General features: G+C 41.0%; 1 protein-coding gene across 3 annotated transcripts in view; it reads left to right on the plus strand.

Annotated features, from left to right (window-relative positions):
• Nucleotides 1–21,185, plus strand: part of EGLN3 (egl-9 family hypoxia inducible factor 3) — a 392,726-nt gene that overhangs the window by 369,820 nt on the left and 1,721 nt on the right. For all 3 annotated transcript variants that reach the window (XM_070478037.1, XM_070478038.1, XM_020870513.2), the window contains 3 exons: nucleotides 16,007–16,126; nucleotides 17,722–17,858; nucleotides 20,228–20,301. In XM_070478037.1, coding sequence (XP_070334138.1) covers nucleotides 16,007–16,126; nucleotides 17,722–17,858; nucleotides 20,228–20,301 — 331 coding nt within the window. The remainder of the gene's footprint in view (nucleotides 1–16,006; nucleotides 16,127–17,721; nucleotides 17,859–20,227; nucleotides 20,302–21,185) is intronic.

Raw genomic sequence — 21,185 nt, forward strand, 5'->3', positions numbered from 1 at the left:
GAACTATTTAGCTGACCTTACTCAGCTCAAGCAAAATTTGTAAATACTTTCTGATTCTGGGCTTCCCTGGTAGCTCAGACAGTAAAGAATCTGCCTGCAGTGTGGGAGACCCAGGTTCAATACTTAGGTTGGGAACATCCCCTGGTGAAGGAAATGGCAACCCACTCCAGGATTCTTGCCTGCAAAATCCCATGGACAGAGGAAGCTGGCAGACTACAGTCCATGGGGTCACAAAGAGTCGGACACGACTGAGCGACTTCACTTCCTTCCTGATTGTAGACTCTGGCTAGAAGAATTTCACATATTATTCAGATGCATATTATTACAACTCTATCCTGAAAATGCTCTGTGTCTGGGAAACTTCTCTGATGAGCTTAAAATTGAGGATAGAGTTTAACCCATAATGAGCAGAGCACATTGGAGAAGCATCTCCAAGCACCTCAGCATCCTGGCATTGGAGGTTAAAGTTCTGAGGCCATCTCACCTATGGACCATGTTTGGCAAGACCTCTGCTTTTGACTCACCTTTGTGGCCTCCAATAAATTAAATGACAGTTTGACCTGTGTCTATTGAACACCAAGGAGCAGCTTGCAGGTTAGCACAACAGAGAAGGTTATTAATTTTTCATTAATTATTATAGGTCTAGACTTGATAATTCCTTTATAGCAGTATTGTAGCTGTTAACTAATATTGCTCTAAGAAACGAGTGTCATTTTTCTCTAGTGTTTGTCAAATGTGCATGTTCTGACAGTAATGATAGTTCAGATGTATTCTGCTGGGCAACTGCCAGGGGTGCCCAGTGGGTAGCTGAATCCAAAGACACTAGAATTGTAAATTCGACAGACAAATCATTTTATGATGCCAGACTAACGAATTCGACTTTGGCAGATTGCCAGGAGCCGTTATTTTGGCTCAGATTCAGAGCTATGTGTCTGTTTGCCAAGCAAGATTAGTTAGCTTGGTTCATTATACATAGAATTTGTACCTTCTTTCCCTTGATTATTTTGATCTTAAACCAGTGAGGCTCTTACCTTAATTTTGTATCATCTTTTGATATTGATTTGTAGGCAAGTTCCTATTCTTGTTTTTGGTGAACTGGTAGTGACGGAGTGTCATATTTTTTACCCCCTGCCCCACCCAACCCCAGCCTTACAGATATATGAGTTTGCGGTTGTTGATTGCAAGCTTTCAGATCTTGTTCTGGATTCATTTTGTTCCTGCTTAGTGAGTGTTCTCCAGGTTCAGTACAATGTTAATACCTCCTTAAGTCAAACCAACTTAATTTAAAATTTTTATCTTTATAAGATTTTTAAAGGTTACTTTCCATTTACAGTTACTGCAGATTGGCTATATTCCCTGTGTTATACATACATCCTTGAGCCTGTCTTACAACCAAGCGCTTGTACCTCCCACTCTCTCCCCACATCTGTCTCCCCCCTCTTCCTCAGTAGTGACCACTTGGTCTCCCGAGCAGTTTTGTCTTGTAATCTACTTTTTTGTTATATTTCTTCATTTGTTGTACTTTTCAGATTCCACATACAAATGATATCATACAGTATTTGTCTTTTTCCATCTGATTTATCTCACTTAGCATAATGCCCTCCAAGTCCATCCATGTTGCTGCAAATGGCAGAATTTCATTCTTTTTTTATTGCTGAGTAGTATTCCATTGTGTATATGTACCACATCTTCTTTATCCATTCATCTGTCGATAGACACTTGGGTTACTTCCATATTTTGGCTGTTGTAAATAATGCTGCTATGCACATTGAGATTAATGTATCTTTTTAAATTAGTGTTTCCATTTTCTTTGGACATATACCCAGGATGGGAATTGCTGGGTCATATGGTAGTTTTATTTTTAGTCAAATCAATTTTCATTCTTTAGAGGATGCAATGATCACAGTTTCTCAAATTCTGGAGTAAATGTACCTATCTCATATTTTTGTTTCCAAAATGAAACTCAAATGCTATTCAGTTCAGTTCAGTTCAGTCGCTCAGTCGTGTCCGACTCTTTGCGACCCCATGAACCGCAGCACACCAGGGCTCCCTGTCCATCACCAACTCCCGGAGATTACTCAAACTCATGTCCATCGAGTCAGTGATGCCATCCAGCCATCTCATCCTCCGTCATCCCCTTCTCCTCCTGCCCCCCAATCCCTCCCAGCATCAGGGTCTTTTCCAATGGGTCAACTCTTCGCATGAGGTGGCCAAAGTACTGGAGTTTCAGCTTCAGCATCAGTCCTTCCAATGAACACCCAGGACTGATCTCTTTTAGGATATAGAAATAATCCCCAAATACAAAGATTCAAAGAACATGAAAGTAGCCTTGATTATCTGCCAGTGGGAAGGAGACAAACTGAAACATTTGATTCTGGGTGTCAGTGACATCTAGTTTTGGTTTTCTTCGGGCAAATTGAAATTGTTTTGAAGTATTGAACATAATACTCTCCTTTTTGAGCATTGCTTGGAAATAGTAAAGACGTACTGTACTGTTTGAAACAGGCTGGACATTTGCGGGGAGCTTGCTTGTGTTCTCAAGACACAGAGAACATTCTTCCCGTGCCCCTCCCTCCACGTGCCCCTCCCAGTTCTACTCATCTGTCTAGTCAAACCTGAGGGACTATTACTCAGAAATCTCAATACCCAACACAAAGTTGGCAGTCAGTCTTTTTTTTTTTTTTCTGGGGGGGATGACTTTCCTATTGATTTTGTCTTGCAGGTTAATTTGATTGTTTTGGAGTAGATAAACAAAACTTTTAAACATTGAAGTTTCAGTCAGGAACATGTAGTAGTCTTGGTTAAAATCTGGCTATTTGGTGCTGTTTTAGCTTTTGAAGGCTCACTGTAGATACTTAAGTTTTCTCTCTTTAAAAAAAAAATCTAAATTTTGTCTTTCATAGTATTGTAGAAATCCTTGAGGAGGGAAGTCTTTTAAAAACACCTACTTTAACCAGAAATCACCTGCCTTTGGTTCTTGTCCTCCTTGTGATCCATTTTAATGTGTTTCGCTAGAGTGTTAAGTAATGTACAACCCAACCCTAATCATGCAGTCTCCATGCTCAACAAAAAAAATCAAAAAAACCAGAGTGCTTTCTCCCCATTGTCCACCGTTTACACTGTGAACTTAGCGTGCTATTTAAGTTTCTCCACTTCTGACCTCATCTGACCTTTCTACATGTAATCTCCCACTGACAGCCTTCCTTCCCTCCGGATCCCTGAAGTGCTAGAAACTGATTTGCCAGGCAAACCAGGCATCTCCATTGTCTTGTCCTCAAAATCCATCTTAGTGCCTTTGCATGAAGTTCCCTCCTGCTCCCTAGAACTCTGTGGGTGGCTCAGCCTGGGCCGCCCCAGTAGGCTTATTTCTTTGGCTGCTTACCCTGCCCCTCATTTACTTATAAATTCTTTGACAGCAGAGACTGTTAAGCTCGATATATACTTTTAGTGCCTCCCACAGTCCTTTACTGTTGACTTAATTTCATCTTTAAAAGGAACTTCGATTTTAAGGATGTCAGAGTATCACAAAGAAAAGATAAATATTTTGTTAGGCCAAAAAGAAAGATTTTCAACTTGGTCCCTAATTTGATGCTAAAGGGTTTAACTATTTTATTTCATTGACAGGCTGTGAGGGACCATCTGATAGGAGAGACTTTGGCTATGTAAGTTTTTTTTATCTCAATTCTGAAAGTCTATGCTTTGCCCTAGAAAGTACCAAGTTGCACTCAGATCCTGGCAGCTCATACTTAGTGGTCAGACTCAGAAGCCTGGGACTATGAGGCTGGGACCCCAGCTTCTGGTCTTCACTCGGTCCCTTACAAGTAGCATCTCAGGACCTCAATTTCCACTTCCCTAGGAAGAAAGTCAATTTTTATTTTTATATTTGAACTTAATTTTAGTCAGCACCTTACTAGGCACTGGGATGGACATTTTATATTTTATTTTGTCTCACTGTGTTCAGTTCTCTGAGCCTCACTTTCCTTATCTATAACACGGGTACAAAAATAAATATATACATCCAGATGATAAGGAATTAAATGAAAACTGAGACTAAGATTTCATTTGAGAGAGCAGATAAGTATTTTCAGTGCCTCTGATTGCATTCCTGAAGAAGAGATCTGACTCTATCAGCGTCACACCTCAATGCTGACATGACAATAATCCTCAGCAGTGCTACAGAGTTGCAGTTGGAATGTTTCCTGCTAATTTCAAGAATCATGCTGCAAAGCCTGTGCCAGAAGCTGCCCTGTAGGAATTCCTCTTACTTCCTGCTCTACCCATCACCTCCTGTTCTCTGAGTTAACTAGTTGTTGTTTGTTGTTCAGCTAAGTTGTGTCCCACTCTTTGCGACCCCATGAACTGCAGCACGCCTGGCTTCCCTGTCCTTTACTGTCTTCCTGAGTTTGCTCCCACTCATGTCCGCTGAGCCAATGAAGCTATCCAACCATATCATTCTCTGTCACTCCCTTCTCCTCTCCCAGCATCAGGGTCTTTTCCGATGAGTTGGCTCTTCACATCAGGTGGCCAAAGTATTGGAGCTTCAGCTTCAGCATCAGTCCTTCCAATGAATATTCAGGGTTGATGTCCTTTAGGATTGACTGGTTTGATATCCTTGCAGTCCAAGGGACTCTCAAGAGTTTTCTCCAGCACCACAGTTCAAAAGCATCAGTTCTTCAGCACTCAGTCTTCTTCATGGTCCAATTCTCACGTCCATACATGACTACTGGAAAAACCATAGCTTTGACTATATAGACCTTTCTTGGCAAAGTGATGTCTCTGCTTTTTAATACATTGTCTAGATTTGTCATAGCTTTTCTTCCAAGGAGCAAGCGTCTTTTAATCACTGTCCATGGTTATTTTGGAGCCCAAGAAAATGAAATCTGACACTGTTTCTACTTTTCCCCCATCTATTTGCCATGAAGTGATGGGACTGGATACCATAATCTTAGTTTTTTGAATGTTAAGTTTTAAGCCAGTTTTTCCACTCTCCTCTTTTACCTTCATCAAGAGGCTTTTTAGTTCCTCTTCACTTTCTGCCATTAGAGTGATATCATCAGCATATCTGAGGTTGTTCATATTTCTCCCAATAATCTTGATTCCAGCTTGTGAGTTAACTAGAGCAGATGACTAATTCTGATTCCCCTTGACTTTTTATCATTAGGCTGAGGCATTGCACAGAAGCTCTTGGTTTGTCACAAAATAGCCATGATTTCTCAAAGTGTGCTTGTTGGAGCAGCAGCAGCAGCCTCATCCAGAAACCTCTTGGTAATGCATAGTCTTGAGCTTCTTCCTAAACCTAGTGAACCAGAAGCTCACTATCCTCCAGGCATTTCTCATACAGGCTGAAGCTGGAGAAGCACTAAGTAAAATAAATATGAGGAAGCTAAATGGGGATGTTGTTCTATTTTTCTGTAGTTTCTCCATCGGTGAGAAAATCAGTTCCATCAGTTGATTCAGTCTGCACTTATTCACAGTGAAAACTAAAAAGTTCAAGTGTTTTTGGCTCATTTGGGTAATTTTTTAGAAAAGCACTTTAACATGTTAAGTACACACACACACACAAAACACACCCATGATTTATCTGTTATTTGTTCCAATAAAGTTAAGTTTTCAGAACCAGGATTGGAGTGGAATTTGGAACCAAGTCTCTCCTGTTATGTTGAATGAAGGGGAGCAATCTTCGTTAATATTAGTATGTGTAGAGTCCTGTTCCCCTATCTGTATCCTACAGCCCAGCAAGGAGTGCAAGCTGAAGGCATGAGGGAGAACAAGAAAGAATTGTAATAATTTGGGAACAAACTGGAAAAGAGCAGATGATTCTCTGTATTGAGCATCTGTTCTGTGCTAACTGAACACCGCACAGAAACCTAAGGTTATGTTGTCTGACCCTCTGGGGTAAGATGGCTGAGGTGTGGGATTCTAAGGGAGGGGAAACCAGGAAAGGAATCCAACTTGATCATAATCAAAGGTCTGACTCACTAGAAATCTGAGAGTAGCTGGCATTTGCCTTTTCTGCATGGAGAGCTTTGAGTTCTCAGTAATGCAGTGTGAGCCCATATTTGGTAAGTCACGAGAATCCTCTGAGAATCCTTTGTTGTGTTATCTTGGAATTGAAGGAAGACAATTTTACTCATGGTCACTCTGGAAATAATTGCACATGTTTTCAGTGAACAACCTTTTCCTGATATTTCTGAAGCACTGTTTAGTGGTGGAAAGACCATGTTTAGTTCTATAATGTCCTGCAAGTTACTTTTTGTCTCTCTCAGTTTCCACATTTTTAAAATGGGGCTTTTTTTTTGGAGCCCCATCTTGAAGAGGCATTGCTGTTGTTGTTCAGTTGCTAAGTTGTGTCTGGCTCTTTGCAACCCCGTGGACTACAGCATGTGAAGGGACTTGGGGACAATTAAATTAACCATCACTGCCCCCTAGACTCAGAGTCAGGCACGCCTTTATTTCTAGTCCCCTTGCTGCTCGCCAGAGTACTTTATAAATTTCTCTCAGAAGAGCCTTTTATTTTCCACCCATCTGAGTGGTCCTCTGGATCTCACCCCTGTTGCAAGCCACAGTGGGTCCATATCCAGTGTGTTCTAATTAATATGATATTAGAAACTTCTGTACTTGGTGAATTCTAATTAATTGTGTAGTGGTAGTCAGGAATCTCCTGAATAAGCTTTGCACTCCAGGAAGGAAATTTTGTCTCATCCCTCAGGTTCCTGGGAGTTTACTAAGTGTTGCCCTTTGTCTTCCCAAGGGAAATACACTTTGTATTTCCTTTAAAGTTTTTTCTTGATTGGTCATTTACCTTCTGACTTTGAAATAGTCTGAAGACCTTAGCTGGTATTGACCTGAGCTAAAAAGCAAGATCTTGGAGAGGCTGACTTCCTCCCGCAGACCTTGGGGTGGGACCTGGGGATGAGACTGATGGTTGACCACCTGCATCCCAAGCAGATATGGGCCTACAGTTTAGAGCAGGATTGAGCTCTGCAGTGTGACTAACCCATCAAAGACCACTAATGTTCTGCTGCGGGATTGAGTGTTTCCTTTGTTCTTTGCTTGTGTTGAAATACAGCACCACCACCACCATCCCCCCCCCCACCCCCAATCCCCAGCCCTGACTTTCCCACCTCTGCCCTGGAGCTTTTAGTTCAGACTCAACACCGAGCACACTCATTTTTCTTTCTTTTGCATTTTGTGATTTTCTGTCATTAGGCAAAGGGTGACAGGCAAGGGTGAGAGTAAGTAGACACCTCAAGAAGAACTGAAGAACTGTAAGACATTAGATATAAGATATAAGACATTAGATAAGCTGCTCTGGTAAAGCATGACGTCATTCTCTAACTGGGTTCCAAAAAGCCAGTTACTTAAACTCCTTGTGCCTCAGTTCCTCATCTGTAAAACGGAGGTGATAATGGTCTCCACCTTATGGAGCTATTATGAATATCAAATGAGGTAGTATTTGTGAAGCACATAGAACAGTGTCAGGCACGTAAAAATGTTTGTTCAGTAAATAAATGTGCCTCCTGAGTTACATGAATTCTGGTTCTGACTTGTATCATTCCTTTCGTTCAGCAGATATATTTCCAAGTGCTGAAATTCAAATGTGAATATAAGATCTGGTTTCCTAGAAAGTTCTTTAACTTTACTTTTTCCAACATAGTTGCACTGTCCCAAGTCTCTTCAAATTCATTGGGAATTGCAAATAAAGTGTTTCCTGTTTCTCTTAAGAACGCTGCTTCAAGGCATTTTTCTTGACATGTTTTGATTGGTAACTCTATATTTTTGTATATTACTCAATAAAATCTTGTCTTACCAACTGTATTTAAGTTATCATGGATTCCCTCAAGTGTTTTAGGATTCATTCCAGATGAAAATTTAAAGCCAACCATGCTTAATTCTCTGACAATCCTGTGGTCATAAACATTCTTTTTTTTTTTTCCTCTTCAGCTCAAAGCCTTTAGAAAGCCACATGTAAAGTTTTATTTACTGATAAGTCTGTTTCTCACATCAAAGGAAGTTAAATGGGGGAGTTCCTACACCCCTACTGCCTCAGGGATTACTCATGAATTTCTTTTTCTGTAGGAATGGGATAACTTCTAGATCCCTAGGATAGCTTCCAGGGTTAACGACTTCTACTGAAAACGTGGGCAGCGTGACTCAGGACAGATGGCCACTAGTTCACCTTCCCCTTAACCTGGAGATCAAATGAGAGAATGTGTGTAAATTGCCACCCTCAAGCGCTCCTTGGCCACATGGGTCTTCAGGAAATAGCAGTTGATACGATTTGGGGAAAGGTCTCGGAATGGAGGGGGTTAAGTGGCCTTAACCCAGGGCCTGGCTGACTTTCGGGGATTTCATAATTGCGAGGAAGGCCTTACTGAGAACATTTCTCTGGTGACTCGGGTGGGGGTGGGGGAGGGCGCTCCCGTGCCGGGCCGTGTGCTCGGGTGTGGGCTGGCTGCCACCCTCACGCAGCGCACGTAGCCCTGTCACTCAGCCGTCGCCCCGCTGGCCCGGAGCCAGGCCTCCGCGGGAAGGGCTGCCTTCCCAAACCCAAACAGCCTGCATTGCTGTGCCGATGTTCCCGGGCCTGTTTACTGGGCTTAATTGCAGGGCTCTGCTTGAATCCCCTCCAAGGCGAAGAATTAAGCACAATGCAAAACGGGGTGACAATAGTCTCTTAAATTCCTGGGCTCTGAGAGTTTCAGTGGCTTCTGGGGGAAGGGTGATTCCCTCAAGTTCAGGGTGATTCATTCAGGTTCGTGCACGAAGTACAGCATCCCCTCAAGAGAATTTTGATCTAGTTCAGTCAGAACCTCACAGGCCTGTGACTCCTCTGTAATCTCAGGCATGCTTCTGTATGTGTATATATATATGCATATTTCTGAGGGTGGGGTGAGAGCCAGCTCTTGAATGTAAGCATCTCAAGGAGCTATTATCACTGAGCTAAGAGAACTGAGTAGAAGGTTCCAGAGTCTTGATAGTTGGTGATGGTTTGTTGAATGATCCCAAAGTTAGGACCAAGTTCCTAATGAAGAGGGACGCTGATGAAAGAGGTCTACCTGAGGACAGGTTTTCAAGTGACTATGGTAAATTCCCTGCCTTTCTAGGCAGGCTGCTCTTGCCTGGTAGGAAGGAACCTGCAGGCCCATTTCACCAGAGCCACTGAGAGTGGCTTTTAACTTCTGATTTTTCATTTTCAGAATTACTGAAGCTCCTGCGTTTCAACAAAATTTAGGTATGGGGCATAATGATTATTGTTCTAAATTGGAGGTAAGGTTATATGTAGCAGAGTTCTAGGTATGTGGATTCAGGGAGAAGAATTTTTAGTGTGGATTTAGGGCGTGTGAAGAAGGTAGAAGTTCTCAGTATAGAAATAGAATTAGTAGAATATATTTGAGGGAATAACTTGGGGTTTGTCGGAAGGGTTACTTGCCTCTTGGATATTGACTGCCTGATGTTCTGAGTCTTCTGAACTCTATGGTCAGATGCTGAAACTTTGGGAATGGAAATGTGGTAGCTGGATCCAGCTCTTGTTGTTACCCACCAAAAGCATATTCCCCATTTCTTCTTCATTCCCTTACATCAGTCTTTTACTTGGGCAGTAGGAGGAAGAAAGTAGCTAGACTTGCTTTTAACTAACCAGTTAGATAACAAGCAAGATGCCAAGACAACTAGTGACAGTTTGTATACTTTTTTCTGAAGTTAGAGTGAATATAAAGACTCTAAAGCACTTTTTCTGCTTCTGAGCTGTTCAGCAACACATTGAGAGCTTACTTTTTTCTAAAACTGGCAGCAATGTGAATTGTTCAGTGACATTTTCTTGAAACTCTTGGAGAAGGCTTTGCATAGTTGCAATTATTTTGTAAACATGCCTTGTGAATATTGTATAAATTTAAGTGATTTAGGTAATATATATATTTTAATATTCTTGAAATATAGTTAATTTACAATATCGTGTGAGTTTTGGGTGTGCAGCAGCGTGATTCAGTTATACATACATATCTACACACACACATGTATTCTTTTTAAGATTCTTTCCTATTATAGTTTATTATAAGATATTGAGTGGAGTTTCCTGTGCTATGGAGTAGGTCCTTGTTGGTTATCTATTTTATGTGTAGTACTGTGTATATTTTAATCCCAAACTGCTAATTTATCCCCCTCCCTTCCCCTTTGGTAAGCATAAGTTTGTTTTCTGGGTCTGTGAGTTCTGTTTAGTAAATAAATTCATTTGTATCATTTATTTTTAAGATTCCATGTATAAGTGATATCATATGATATTTGTCTGATTTAGGTAATATAAATTGGACCCATTTCTGGCGAGTAAACTTCAGCTATTAGATTCTCCACTGTGACTGCTTGGCTGTTTTTCCAAGCTAAACAAGGTTTATGGTCTTGTGTATTTTTTCTCAAGTCTTTACTCATCTAACATTCTGTGTGGTTGGCGTCTTGTGGTGTAGTGAGGGAATGATCCTGGGCCCCCTTTGCCGTGTCTAGAGCAGATGTTGGGGAAGGACTTGAGAGGAGAGAGGTTTGGTGAAGGCCTGTGCAGTGTGGATGGCACTGAAGGATACAGCTGAGCCTGGTAAAGAAAGACAGGGAAAGCGCCCCTGTGTAGCTCAGGAAGTGTTACAGACGGTTCCTGGGCTGTAGACAGTGATCTCAAAATCCAGTCTGATGTGGTTTTTTTGTGTGTGTGTGTGGCTCTGATTTAACAATTACGGTTAAAAATATTCAGGAGAGTTTATATACAAATCTGGTTCAGTTACCTGCTACTGTCCTAAAACCTGAAGATTTTTAACGTCTGCCCCTCGTTGCCACGGATAGAAAATTCCCTAGTTGTAGGTAGCATAGCTCACATTCCAGAGTCCTGACACATACCTGATTGGCTTCAATATTTTAAGTAAGTGAAAGTTGCTCAGTCGTGTCTTGACTCTTTGTGACCCCATGAATAATAGCCTGCCAGGCTCCTCTGTCCATGGGGTTCTCTAGGCAAGAATACTGGAGTGGGTTGCCATGCTCTCCTCCAGGGGATCTTCCCATCCCAGGGATCAAACCCAGGTCTCCCGCATTGCAGGCAGATTCTTTACCAGCTGAGCTACCAGGGAACCCCTCAATATTTTGTTACTTGCAAATGCCTCAGGCTGAGTTACTCACCCCTGCTTTTGAAGCTGCAAAAACACTTAGGTAGGATCAGATCCCAGTGGAGACATTTTGAAGCCTCAGTTGAGGGGAACACAAACATGCCCATCATCAGTGCATGTTTTAAAAATAGCTGACATTAAGCAGTGACAGACTTTATTTTCTTGGTCTTCAAAATCACATGGATGGTGATTGCAGCCATGAAATTAAAAGATGCTTGCTCCTTGGAAGAAAAGCAATGACAAACCTAGACAGAGTATTAAAAAGCAGAGACATTTCTTTGCCTACAAAGGTCCATGTAGTCAACGCTATGGTTTTTCCAGTGGTCACATACGGATGTGAGAGCTGGACAGTAAAAAAAGGCTGAGTGCCAAAGAATTGATGCTTTTGAACTGTGGTGCTGAAGAAGACTCTTGAGAGTCCCTCAGACAATAAGGAGATCAAGTCAGTCAGTCCTAAAGGAAATCAACCCTGAATATTCATTGGAAGGACTGATGCTGAAGCTGAAGCTCCATTACTTTGGCCACCTGATGCAACTTGTTGGTAAAGACCCTGATGCTGGAAAAGACTGAAGGCAGAAGGATAAGGCGATGACAGAGGATGAGATGGTTGGATGGTATCACTGACTCCATGGACATGAGCATGAGCAAACTCTAGGAAATGTTGAAGGACAGGGAAGCCTGGTGTGCTGCCGTCCATGGGATCGCAGAGAGTCGGACACAACAACAGCAAAGCAGTGTTTGGTATGTGCCAGGCCTTACACTGAGTGTTTTACCTGGACTATCACCTTCAATCCTCATAAACCCATTTTTTAGATGAGAAAACTGGGATGTGAGCAGGTTAAATACAGGTTATTCTGTATTTAGGTTGCATTTTATTAAAGGTATGTTCTGCTTAGGGACCTTCCATAATTCAAAGCAAATCCTTACCAAGATTGGCTGGTATTTCTGTTTCACAGTTGGCGGGGCTTAGTATTTGGCAGTGGACCAAAATACCAGTTTAAAGTTACTCAACCTGGCAGCTTCAAAGTTATGCTCTTTTTAGCAAATTTTTCAAAATGGATTCATATTTGTTATAAATTTGGCAAATAAAATGAGATGATTACTGTTTTAATGTGCTGTTAAAATTTCTATAAAAAGTCACTCTCTACCTAAAGATCAAGTTATACTTGTGACTGATGCTGAAGTCATGATGTACAGTACATTTCTGTAGAAGATCTATGTTGCTGACTGTTTTTAACGAAGTGGTGAGTCTGAGTGGAAGAGGGGATGGGACAGACGTATCCCCTTCCCACCTGTGGATCCAAAATGATCCTCATTGCTGAATGGAAGTGGAGGTTGCCAACACCAGGTTTTTGAAGTGGTGTATACATGTGATTGAGCTGTGATCGATTTCAATTAAGAGCATTCTGTTTAGGTGCTGGGATGGAAATCCTGCACTTTCCTTTTTCAACTTTACCTTTGGGATGGATGAGATATGGCTTTTCACAAAGCCAACTTAGTAAGAACTCTTAACAGAAACCCTGTTTTCTTTTCCACCTGCAGCATTTGGGGAGCATATTTTGTTACTTGGGTTTGGCTGTTAAAGTTCTATGTCTACGTACGTGTTCAAAGCATCCTTACACATTTCCTGCCAGAATGTGGCAGCCTAGGTATCCAGAGTGCCTGTCTCTGATCTGGAGCCAGTCTGGAAGCCTGGGAGGGGTTCACCCCTCTCCACTCATTTTCTTCTGTTAAAAGTTGTAGAGAAGCTTCTGGGGACGGAGCAGGGATAGGGAGCGGGTAGAGGAGTCCACAGTGGGGCCAGAGGAAGGGATGGTGAATGCATAAGGAGACATGTGGATTTATTGGTACATCCAAGGCTAGAACTATAGGACTAAATTGTATGTGTAGTGCTGGTCACACTAACATCTTATTAAACTTTTATAAATTTCAAGTATTAATCTAGTCCAGAAGTTTTGGTGAGTAAAAAGTCAGCGATAAGTGAGACTTCCTGCTGATGAGTTTCAGTGTTAACTGCACAGCACGTTTGTCACTTGATCCTGAAATACTCTGGTGATGTTCTTATTGTTCTGGAGTGTTCTCCTCTCTACAGTCTAAAGCCCTTCCCTGCTTGATGAGGTTTGGATAGAAGCTCCGTTGACCTGATCAGTTTCCGGGGTTTGTTTCTGCCCCGTGCACGATTTGGCACAGAAACGTGTAACTTGTTATTGAAGTGAACCTTGCTTCTCAATGCATCCTTAGCCTCTGTGGTTTCAAACTGTGTCAAAACCCAACAAATATTGGGAATGTGCCCAAGCCAAGACCCATCTCGTGTGGCTCTTGTCCAGAAAACACTGATAAACTGGCCTGTGTAGTTTCAACCGGGCCACTGAGGCTCACAATGATTTCCTTCCATTGTTTTGAAGTTGATGCTGTGGTTTCAGGAACCAGAAGAGAAGGTGAAGATTCACTCTGGCCAGAAAAATTCTGTTTCTCTCCCTTAATCAATCAGATACTTTGCTGACTTTAGGAGATTTGTTCTAAAAATAAATCCCCTGGAATGTGCCAGCTCCTTCACTCTGGGTGTGTTTTATAGATGCAGCAGTTCATCAAGGAGGTACTTTTGTGAGTTTGTATCTAATTTTTTTTTCCCTTCAGTTTTTAATCTGAGTCCTGGGCAGATAAGCACTTCCTAACGCCCCAAAGAACTCTGTTGCTGCTTGTAGGGGTGATGTCTAGATAGAGTGCTCGACCTTCTTGAACCATCAGAGGCCAGGTAACGTAAGCCCTTTAAAGGAAAGAAACCAAGCCTGGGATCACATAATTAGTTGCAGGGTGAATTAGATGGCAGGCATCCAGACCACTGACCTTTTCCTTAGAGCGGAGCTATTTAAGAACATAAGATGATGTAGCATTGATGGAGTACTTTTTCTTCTTTTCAGAGCTTCACAGTGGGGAGAGGCTGAGTTGGTAGGGAATCCAGCCTCTAATTATTTGTGGCTTAAGTGACGTTCATTATTGGCTCAGTGGTGGCTATTATAAGCCTAATAGCTGCTTCCAGGGACGGGTAATTCCCTCGTCATTATAGTCGACTTCATTCATCTCTTCTTCCCTAGCTAGGCCCATCATTTCTATCTGCTACCAATCACCTTTCCCCAAGCCATCCTTTGCTTGGTGGTATCATTTGTTAAATCTCAATTGCAGTAACCTCAGAATTCCATCTCTGAAAGATGTTCAAGCTAACAACCTAACTTTAGATTTAAGATGGCATTGCATTGACATTCAAAGACAGGATATGGGGATTGCTAGCTTCATGGGGATATAGAGTTTGAGAGATATGGTAATTTAAGCCTTAAGATCATTGTAAAACTGAGTTACTATTCAGCCTTATTTTTGTTCTAATATGCAGTATGTGTGAGTACATGCCAGTGCATGCCTAGTTCATGTCTTCATGTTACCACTGGGAGTGACTTGGCACTCATGGCATTGAAGCTAATTCTTGAGCCACTATTGCATTAGCGTGGGTTCTACTTGACTGGTTATTTCACCAATGAAACAGTCTTGCCATTTGTGAAGGAAATTGTGAACTGAATTGCTACATGTATGTTTGAAGATGTGCTTTTAAAATGACAAAATCCCTACTGATCTAGATAGAAAATAAAACTTACTCTTTAGCAGAAAAATCTGCTTGCTAATCATTCATTTACTTATCAAATTTTAAAACAAAAGCAAAACAGAAAAAGGAAATTCTCTGATGGTCCAGTGGTTAGGATTCCCAGCTCTCACTGCCAAGGCTGCAGGTTTAACCCCTGGTTGGGGAACTAAGATCCTATAAGCACTGTGGTGTGCGTCCTCCCCTCCAAAGTAAACTTTAAACAGATACATTCCATGTTTTAGGAGCTGTTGTAGGCACTTAAGAATATACCAGCAAACAAAAAGGGAAAATATCCCTTTTCTCATCTTGTGTTACCAATATCTTCCCTGAAGTGTCTCATCCCTATCAAGATATTTTAGAAACAAGGCAATGTCCTGTGAAAATAACTGGCTTTTTACACTTTGTCTAATTTTTTCTATCCCTTCCTATAAATTTTCCAGGGAACATTTAGAGGTTTGTTACTTTTTTCGTAGCAATTCCCTAATACTAATTTTTGGTAGGATTTTTAGTTTGGCTTCTTTCTGTATTTCTTCACTTGAATGATACAAGTAGTGTTTGGACAAAAGGAAGAGAATCATTTGATAATTGTCAATGGGAAAAATACTAGCATTGGAAAATGCATTAAGATGTTTGTGGATTTTTTTCTGAGCTGAATTTGACTGTCATTTATGCTGACAATTTGGGCCACAGTTTCCACTGATCCTTCCCTTTTCTTTCTTGTCCTGAGCATTTTATTGAGCAAGCCTAACCTTTTTCTCTTTCGTGATTGGTTCCCATGTCTTTGTAAATGCAAGTATCTTAGCTATTGATCTAAGATAGTGGTTGATTTGGTGATTCTGGGACATTTGCTAGTAAGGCATAATCTCTAAACTTCAAACCTAGTGATTCTGATCTTGTGGGTCTAGGGTGGAACCCAGAACCTGCCTTTTCAAAAAGAAAGATTTAGGAGGGGCGGGGCATTCTAATAACAACATAGATGTTATCTAAAATGTTTTAGAATTGTGCGATTATTATTGAACTGCTTTCCACTGGGCTGAGCTGTAAGATATAACTTGGTTGTTAATGTTATATGCTGAAGAGTCCAAATTTATGCACTGTACGTAAACTGAAGAGTCCAGCAGATACCTGTGTCCCATAGCTGCTGAGGAGACTATGTTATTCAGCTGTTCACTGGTGGGAGATGCTTGGCTCAGCTTTGTTAACCAGCTTCCTTCGACTTTCTCTATAGGCGATGGTGGCTTGCTACCCAGGAAATGGAACAGGTTATGTTCGACATGTGGACAACCCCAACGGTGACGGCCGCTGCATCACCTGCATCTACTATCTGAACAAGAACTGGGATGCCAAGGTACTTGAAATAATGCAAGTGGAGGGAGGGGTTAAAACCATAGGAAAAGAATTCAGATGACTTAGAGGAGAGTTTGGAGTTCATAATTCCCACTGATGAATCTTTTCTATTTCATATTATCCTTTTTTTTCCTGCTATGGTTTTAGTACTAAAGTTGATGAGATGAAAATCATAGATGCAAAGTTAATTTGATAGAGGTGGGTGAGTAGGGCCATTATTAGGTTATAGGTTATAATTTGATGATTGATGAGGAGAAGGTACTTTATTATTTTAAAAATGGGGATCAGTGTTTTTAGTCTAATCCAGAGCTGATAGGATTCTTGATTCTCATTGTGGAATAAGATATATACTTTTCCCTGCCAGGAGCAACACTGAGAGGATTTCATAAAAATAGAACTGTAGGATGTTAAAACATCCCCAAGTGACGTTTCCCACACAGCCCTCTCTCTCTGGGTGAAATGTCTCCTTGGTGGCCTCTTGCCATGGTTTACTGTGATCGTGAATGCCAAAGGTTTTGTAGCTTATTTTCGTATTTTTGAACATATATATAGATAGAGATATGAAGTCTGGTGCCATGCTAGCAGACATGTGTCTGGAATTTGTATGTTTTTTAAAAGTTAAGGATGATTTAGGAGTCTGAGAAGTTGGAGAACTTTTCAAGCTTATCTGGCTTTTGAACCTTCTGCATCTCCATTTCCTACTCATTAGGCCAGATACTAGCTGTTATAAAGCAAGGATATTTTATCTGAGGTCAGAAAAAGTAAACCTGGGAAACCAGTGAATTAGTGACAAGGTTTGTGTCAGTTCCTTATTTGGTAACATGACTGAAATATATCCCTTAGTTATCCTTTGAAATCTTGAAAGTTAGTGTTACAGGCAAGAGAGTCAGGCTGTCAGATCGGTGATGATAAATCACAAAGGATGAAATCATTCAGAAAATATTTGAGTGCCTGCTAGTGCCAGGCATCGTACTGAACCATCAACATGTAAGACCAGAATTCTACCTTGACAAGATTATTCTAGTAGGACAGATAGGATGTACATCTAAAAAAATGTAGTTTTGAGGGAGAGAGTGGTATATGTCATGAGAGATAGAGATAAGGTGGTCTGAGCATTCAGAAAAGAAGAGCATGTAACTTCCAGCTGATGAAATCAGGTAGGAGATAGGGGAACTCAAAAGAAAACTGTAAATTCTAATTGAAGGGGAGGTTATATGTGGTCACCGTCCTCTGGAGCTGTTAATGTTAGATTGAATTACATGAAATGGCTGGGGCGGGAAGAGGGTTATGGGTCAAACAGTCAGATATTGGCAAGTCTGTATAACTGACCTAGTAGAACTCCACTTTGTATCCACGGGCTTTGTGACTATGGGGGTAAGAAGACTTCGTTTGGTATGAAGTGAATAAGGAGATATGTCTAGCCAAGTTTAAAATAACATTTAATACAGAGGATGGCACTGAAGTTAAAATTTGGGAATAATATATGCTTGGAGTGGCAGTTGGAAGATAGCTTTGTTTCTAGATGAGACTGAAGTATCATTGTTAATGAACTGTGTTTGAGGCCACGAAGTAATCTACCTTCTTTGTGGCCCTCAGCGACATGGTGGGGTCCTGCGGATATTTCCAGAAGGGAAATCATTCATAGCGGATGTGGAGCCCATTTTTGACAGACTGTTGTTCTTCTGGTCAGACCGCAGGAACCCACATGAAGTCCAGCCCTCCTATGCGACCAGGTAACAGCCAGGGCCATGACTGCTCTTGAGAAGCTTCTTGGACAAACCTCAGGTCCCAGAGAATTCTCAAATGTGTGTTGTTTACGGACGAGGGACCAACCATCCCTCTAAGCAGAGAGCAAACCTGTTTGAAGTCAATAAAACTTAAAGGAGAAACTGTGGCTTCTTTAACATATAAAGTCCAACATTGGTTTCAACTGTTAACAAGTCGTTTTCCATTAAGTGAGAGTCTCAGATTCCAAATTTCCCTGAGCGTTTTTTTCTCTTCTTGCCTTTCTTGCTCACCACCCTCCCTTTAAAAAAAAAGCCTAATGTTGTTGGCTGCCACATGTCAGGAATCCTATCTGGTTAACTCTGGATGAGTTTAAAAGCTGCCAGTTGCAAGCAGAGAAAAAACCTTGAGAATAGAAAGAGGAATTTGTAACACAACATTGTAAATCAGTGATACTTTAATAAAATTTTAAAAAGGGGTTCAAAAAAAGGAGGTTTAAAAGGGAGGGGATATATTTATCCCTGTGGCTGATTCATGTTGAGGTTTGATAGAAAACAACAAAACTCTGTAAAGCAATTATTCTTCAATTAAAAAATAATTAAAAAAAAAGAAAGAGGAATTTGTTCTGACTTCTTTTTCTTTTGCCCCTTTTCTTAGCTTAAAATTGGATTGGGTTTACTGTATCCAACATGTCCCAACAATTGGATTTTTCAGACTCCTTTCATTAGATCACGCATGGGAAGATTTTTCAGAGTAACTGAACAATTTAGTATTGTTTACTATTAATATAGAAATTCTTGTGTGTGCTTGCTTAGTCATTTATGTCCAACTATGCCACCTCATGCAAAGAGTTGACTCATTGGAAAAGACCCTGATGCTGGGAGGGGTTGGGGGCAGGAGGAGATGGGGAGGACAGAGAATGTGATGGCTGGATGGCATCATCGACTCGATGGACATGAGTTTAAGTAAACTCTGGGAGTTGGTGATGGACAGGGAGGCCTGGCATGCTGCAATTCATGGGGTCGCAAAGAGTCAGACACGACTGAGCGACTGAACTGAACTGATGCCACCATGGACTGTGGCCCTCCAGGATACTCTGTCCATGGAATTTTCCAGGCAAGAGTACTGGTATAGGTTGCCATTTCCTTCTCCAGGAGATCCGCCCGACCCAGGGATGGAACCTACATCTCTTACATCTGCTGCACTGGCAGGTGGATTCTTTCCCGCTGTGCCACCTGGGATGCCCAGAAACTCTTGATATAATCTTAATTTCAGATTCTATCTAATTTGCATCTGTTTTATAGCCAAAGCTGAAAACCACGTGGTATTGGAGCACTGTGCGGTGCAGCCTGAATTGGGAATAACAGTTGGGGGCAAGGAGGAGCAAGGTTGGGTAGAAAAGATAATGACTAAACCTTAATAAGACTAATTAAGTTAAAATCACAGGTGTTAAGTGCTTAAGGTTTATGTGTCCCCCTCCAGAAGTGACAGATCTGAGCCCCACACAGGGTTGCCTATGAAATGTCAAATTGGGATGTGCCCTAGGTGAGCAGATAACTACTTCTCCCACCAAAGCCTGTTTGTGGCTTATTAATGGGGTACAGTAATTGGTCCTTGTCATTTGTGCAGAATTTCCTCGTTCTTCCCCAGTTCCTCTATGACTAGGGTTACAGGGGAAACCTTAGCACCATGTGTTGACGGGAAGCGTTTGGAAAAATTCAAGTCCTATAGCAGTTCCAGTAACTACTACTAATAATGAAACAAAACATTTTGGAAACTCATGCATAAAATTACTCCTGTATAGTCTATCCCATAAATGGGACATAGTAGAAAACTTGACGGTACCAATATCCCATTGCTTCTTTGCCTCAGTGTCCAAAACTAAAGAAAAAAGTCAAGACTTTTAACTGTCCTGTCGTTCAATATGTTATAGTCTTCAAAGCTTCAGTCCTCGTCTCTGTGCTCTCCCCACCAGCTTAGGTCCCCCAGGCTTTAGCTGAATGACTCGATGAATGGTTCGCTTCTAGCCCTTTCTTGTGTAGTTCATCTGGACCTGTTATATTATTTGTTCAATTGCCTTTCCCCTCCCTGCTAAAGCCTGAGCTCCTTGAGAAAGAGGCTGCTGTATTCACAGGGCGGTTTGAATTCCCACCGCCCAGGATAATGGGTGGTGCATACTTGGGATTCCTTACATGTTTTATTACATTTAAATAGACTTGAAACCAGAGACGTTTATTTTAAATTAAAATTGGGGTGGGCTTCTGATAATAGGAAAAATTTTAAATGTTGGTTTTACAAAGGTCTGTTATGTGAAATTTATAGTATTTTTTGGTCATATTTTTAAACCTCTTTTCTAATATCTGCTTATCTTTTACAGATACGCCATGACTGTTTGGTACTTTGATGCTGAAGAAAGGGCAGAAGCCAAAAAGAAATTCAGGAATTTAACTAGTATGTGTTTGATAATTTTCTGTGACTTTTGCTTAAGTCAATCCATGACTTTTATTTAAGTTTTTTATGTATGTGCTAATGTACTCTGTTCAGTCTCAGCTATCTATCTCTATACATACACACGCACACACACACACACACACACACACACACACACACACACACACATATATATATATAAATGACATCATGACAGACTTAGTTCTGAAACCCTGGCCTTAGCTCTGCTGAAAAACTCAGAAAAAAAAATGCAAAGAACATCCCTTGTGAATGCCCACTGACTGTGGGACAGTTTGTAATAGATGGGATATGGTTAACTTTTGATCATTAATATTCATCTAACCATCAAATATAACATTAAATTTTGCCCATGGTTTTGGCACATTACAAAGGAAATACAATGCAACCACCACATTTCATTTATTATATTGGTATGGGATTGTGACTCTCAGTATAAAAACCAGGCTCATGTAATATAAACTGAATATGACTTAATGTCTTTCCTGTCCCCTCCAACCAGTATTATAAGGCATATTTTCCCAAAATACATTATATTGAAAGACATGTTATAAATAGTTTGTGAGAAGGTAAATTCCTGGTCCCCAAATGTGGGAATTGTTACATACAGTATCTCTTTCTTGAAGAGTCAGTGTGTTTATGGGCATATTAATCAAGAAAAATTAACCTAAGAAATCCTACAGTAAACATGTTTGTAACATGTATGTAACATCATGACCTATTTGAACAGTCTCCCTAGCAAATACCAAACAAAATACATTGTTCTAAGCCCCATCAGGAGGTCCTTTGTTCAGCTTTGTTCTATGAGATGGGAAGCATTTGCTGGAGGTTTTAGGGGTGACGTTTGTGACATGAAGCTCATCAGA

This window comes from Odocoileus virginianus, chromosome 16, assembly GCF_023699985.2.
Source record: "Odocoileus virginianus isolate 20LAN1187 ecotype Illinois chromosome 16, Ovbor_1.2, whole genome shotgun sequence".
NCBI classification, from domain to species: Eukaryota; Metazoa; Chordata; class Mammalia; order Artiodactyla; family Cervidae; genus Odocoileus; species Odocoileus virginianus.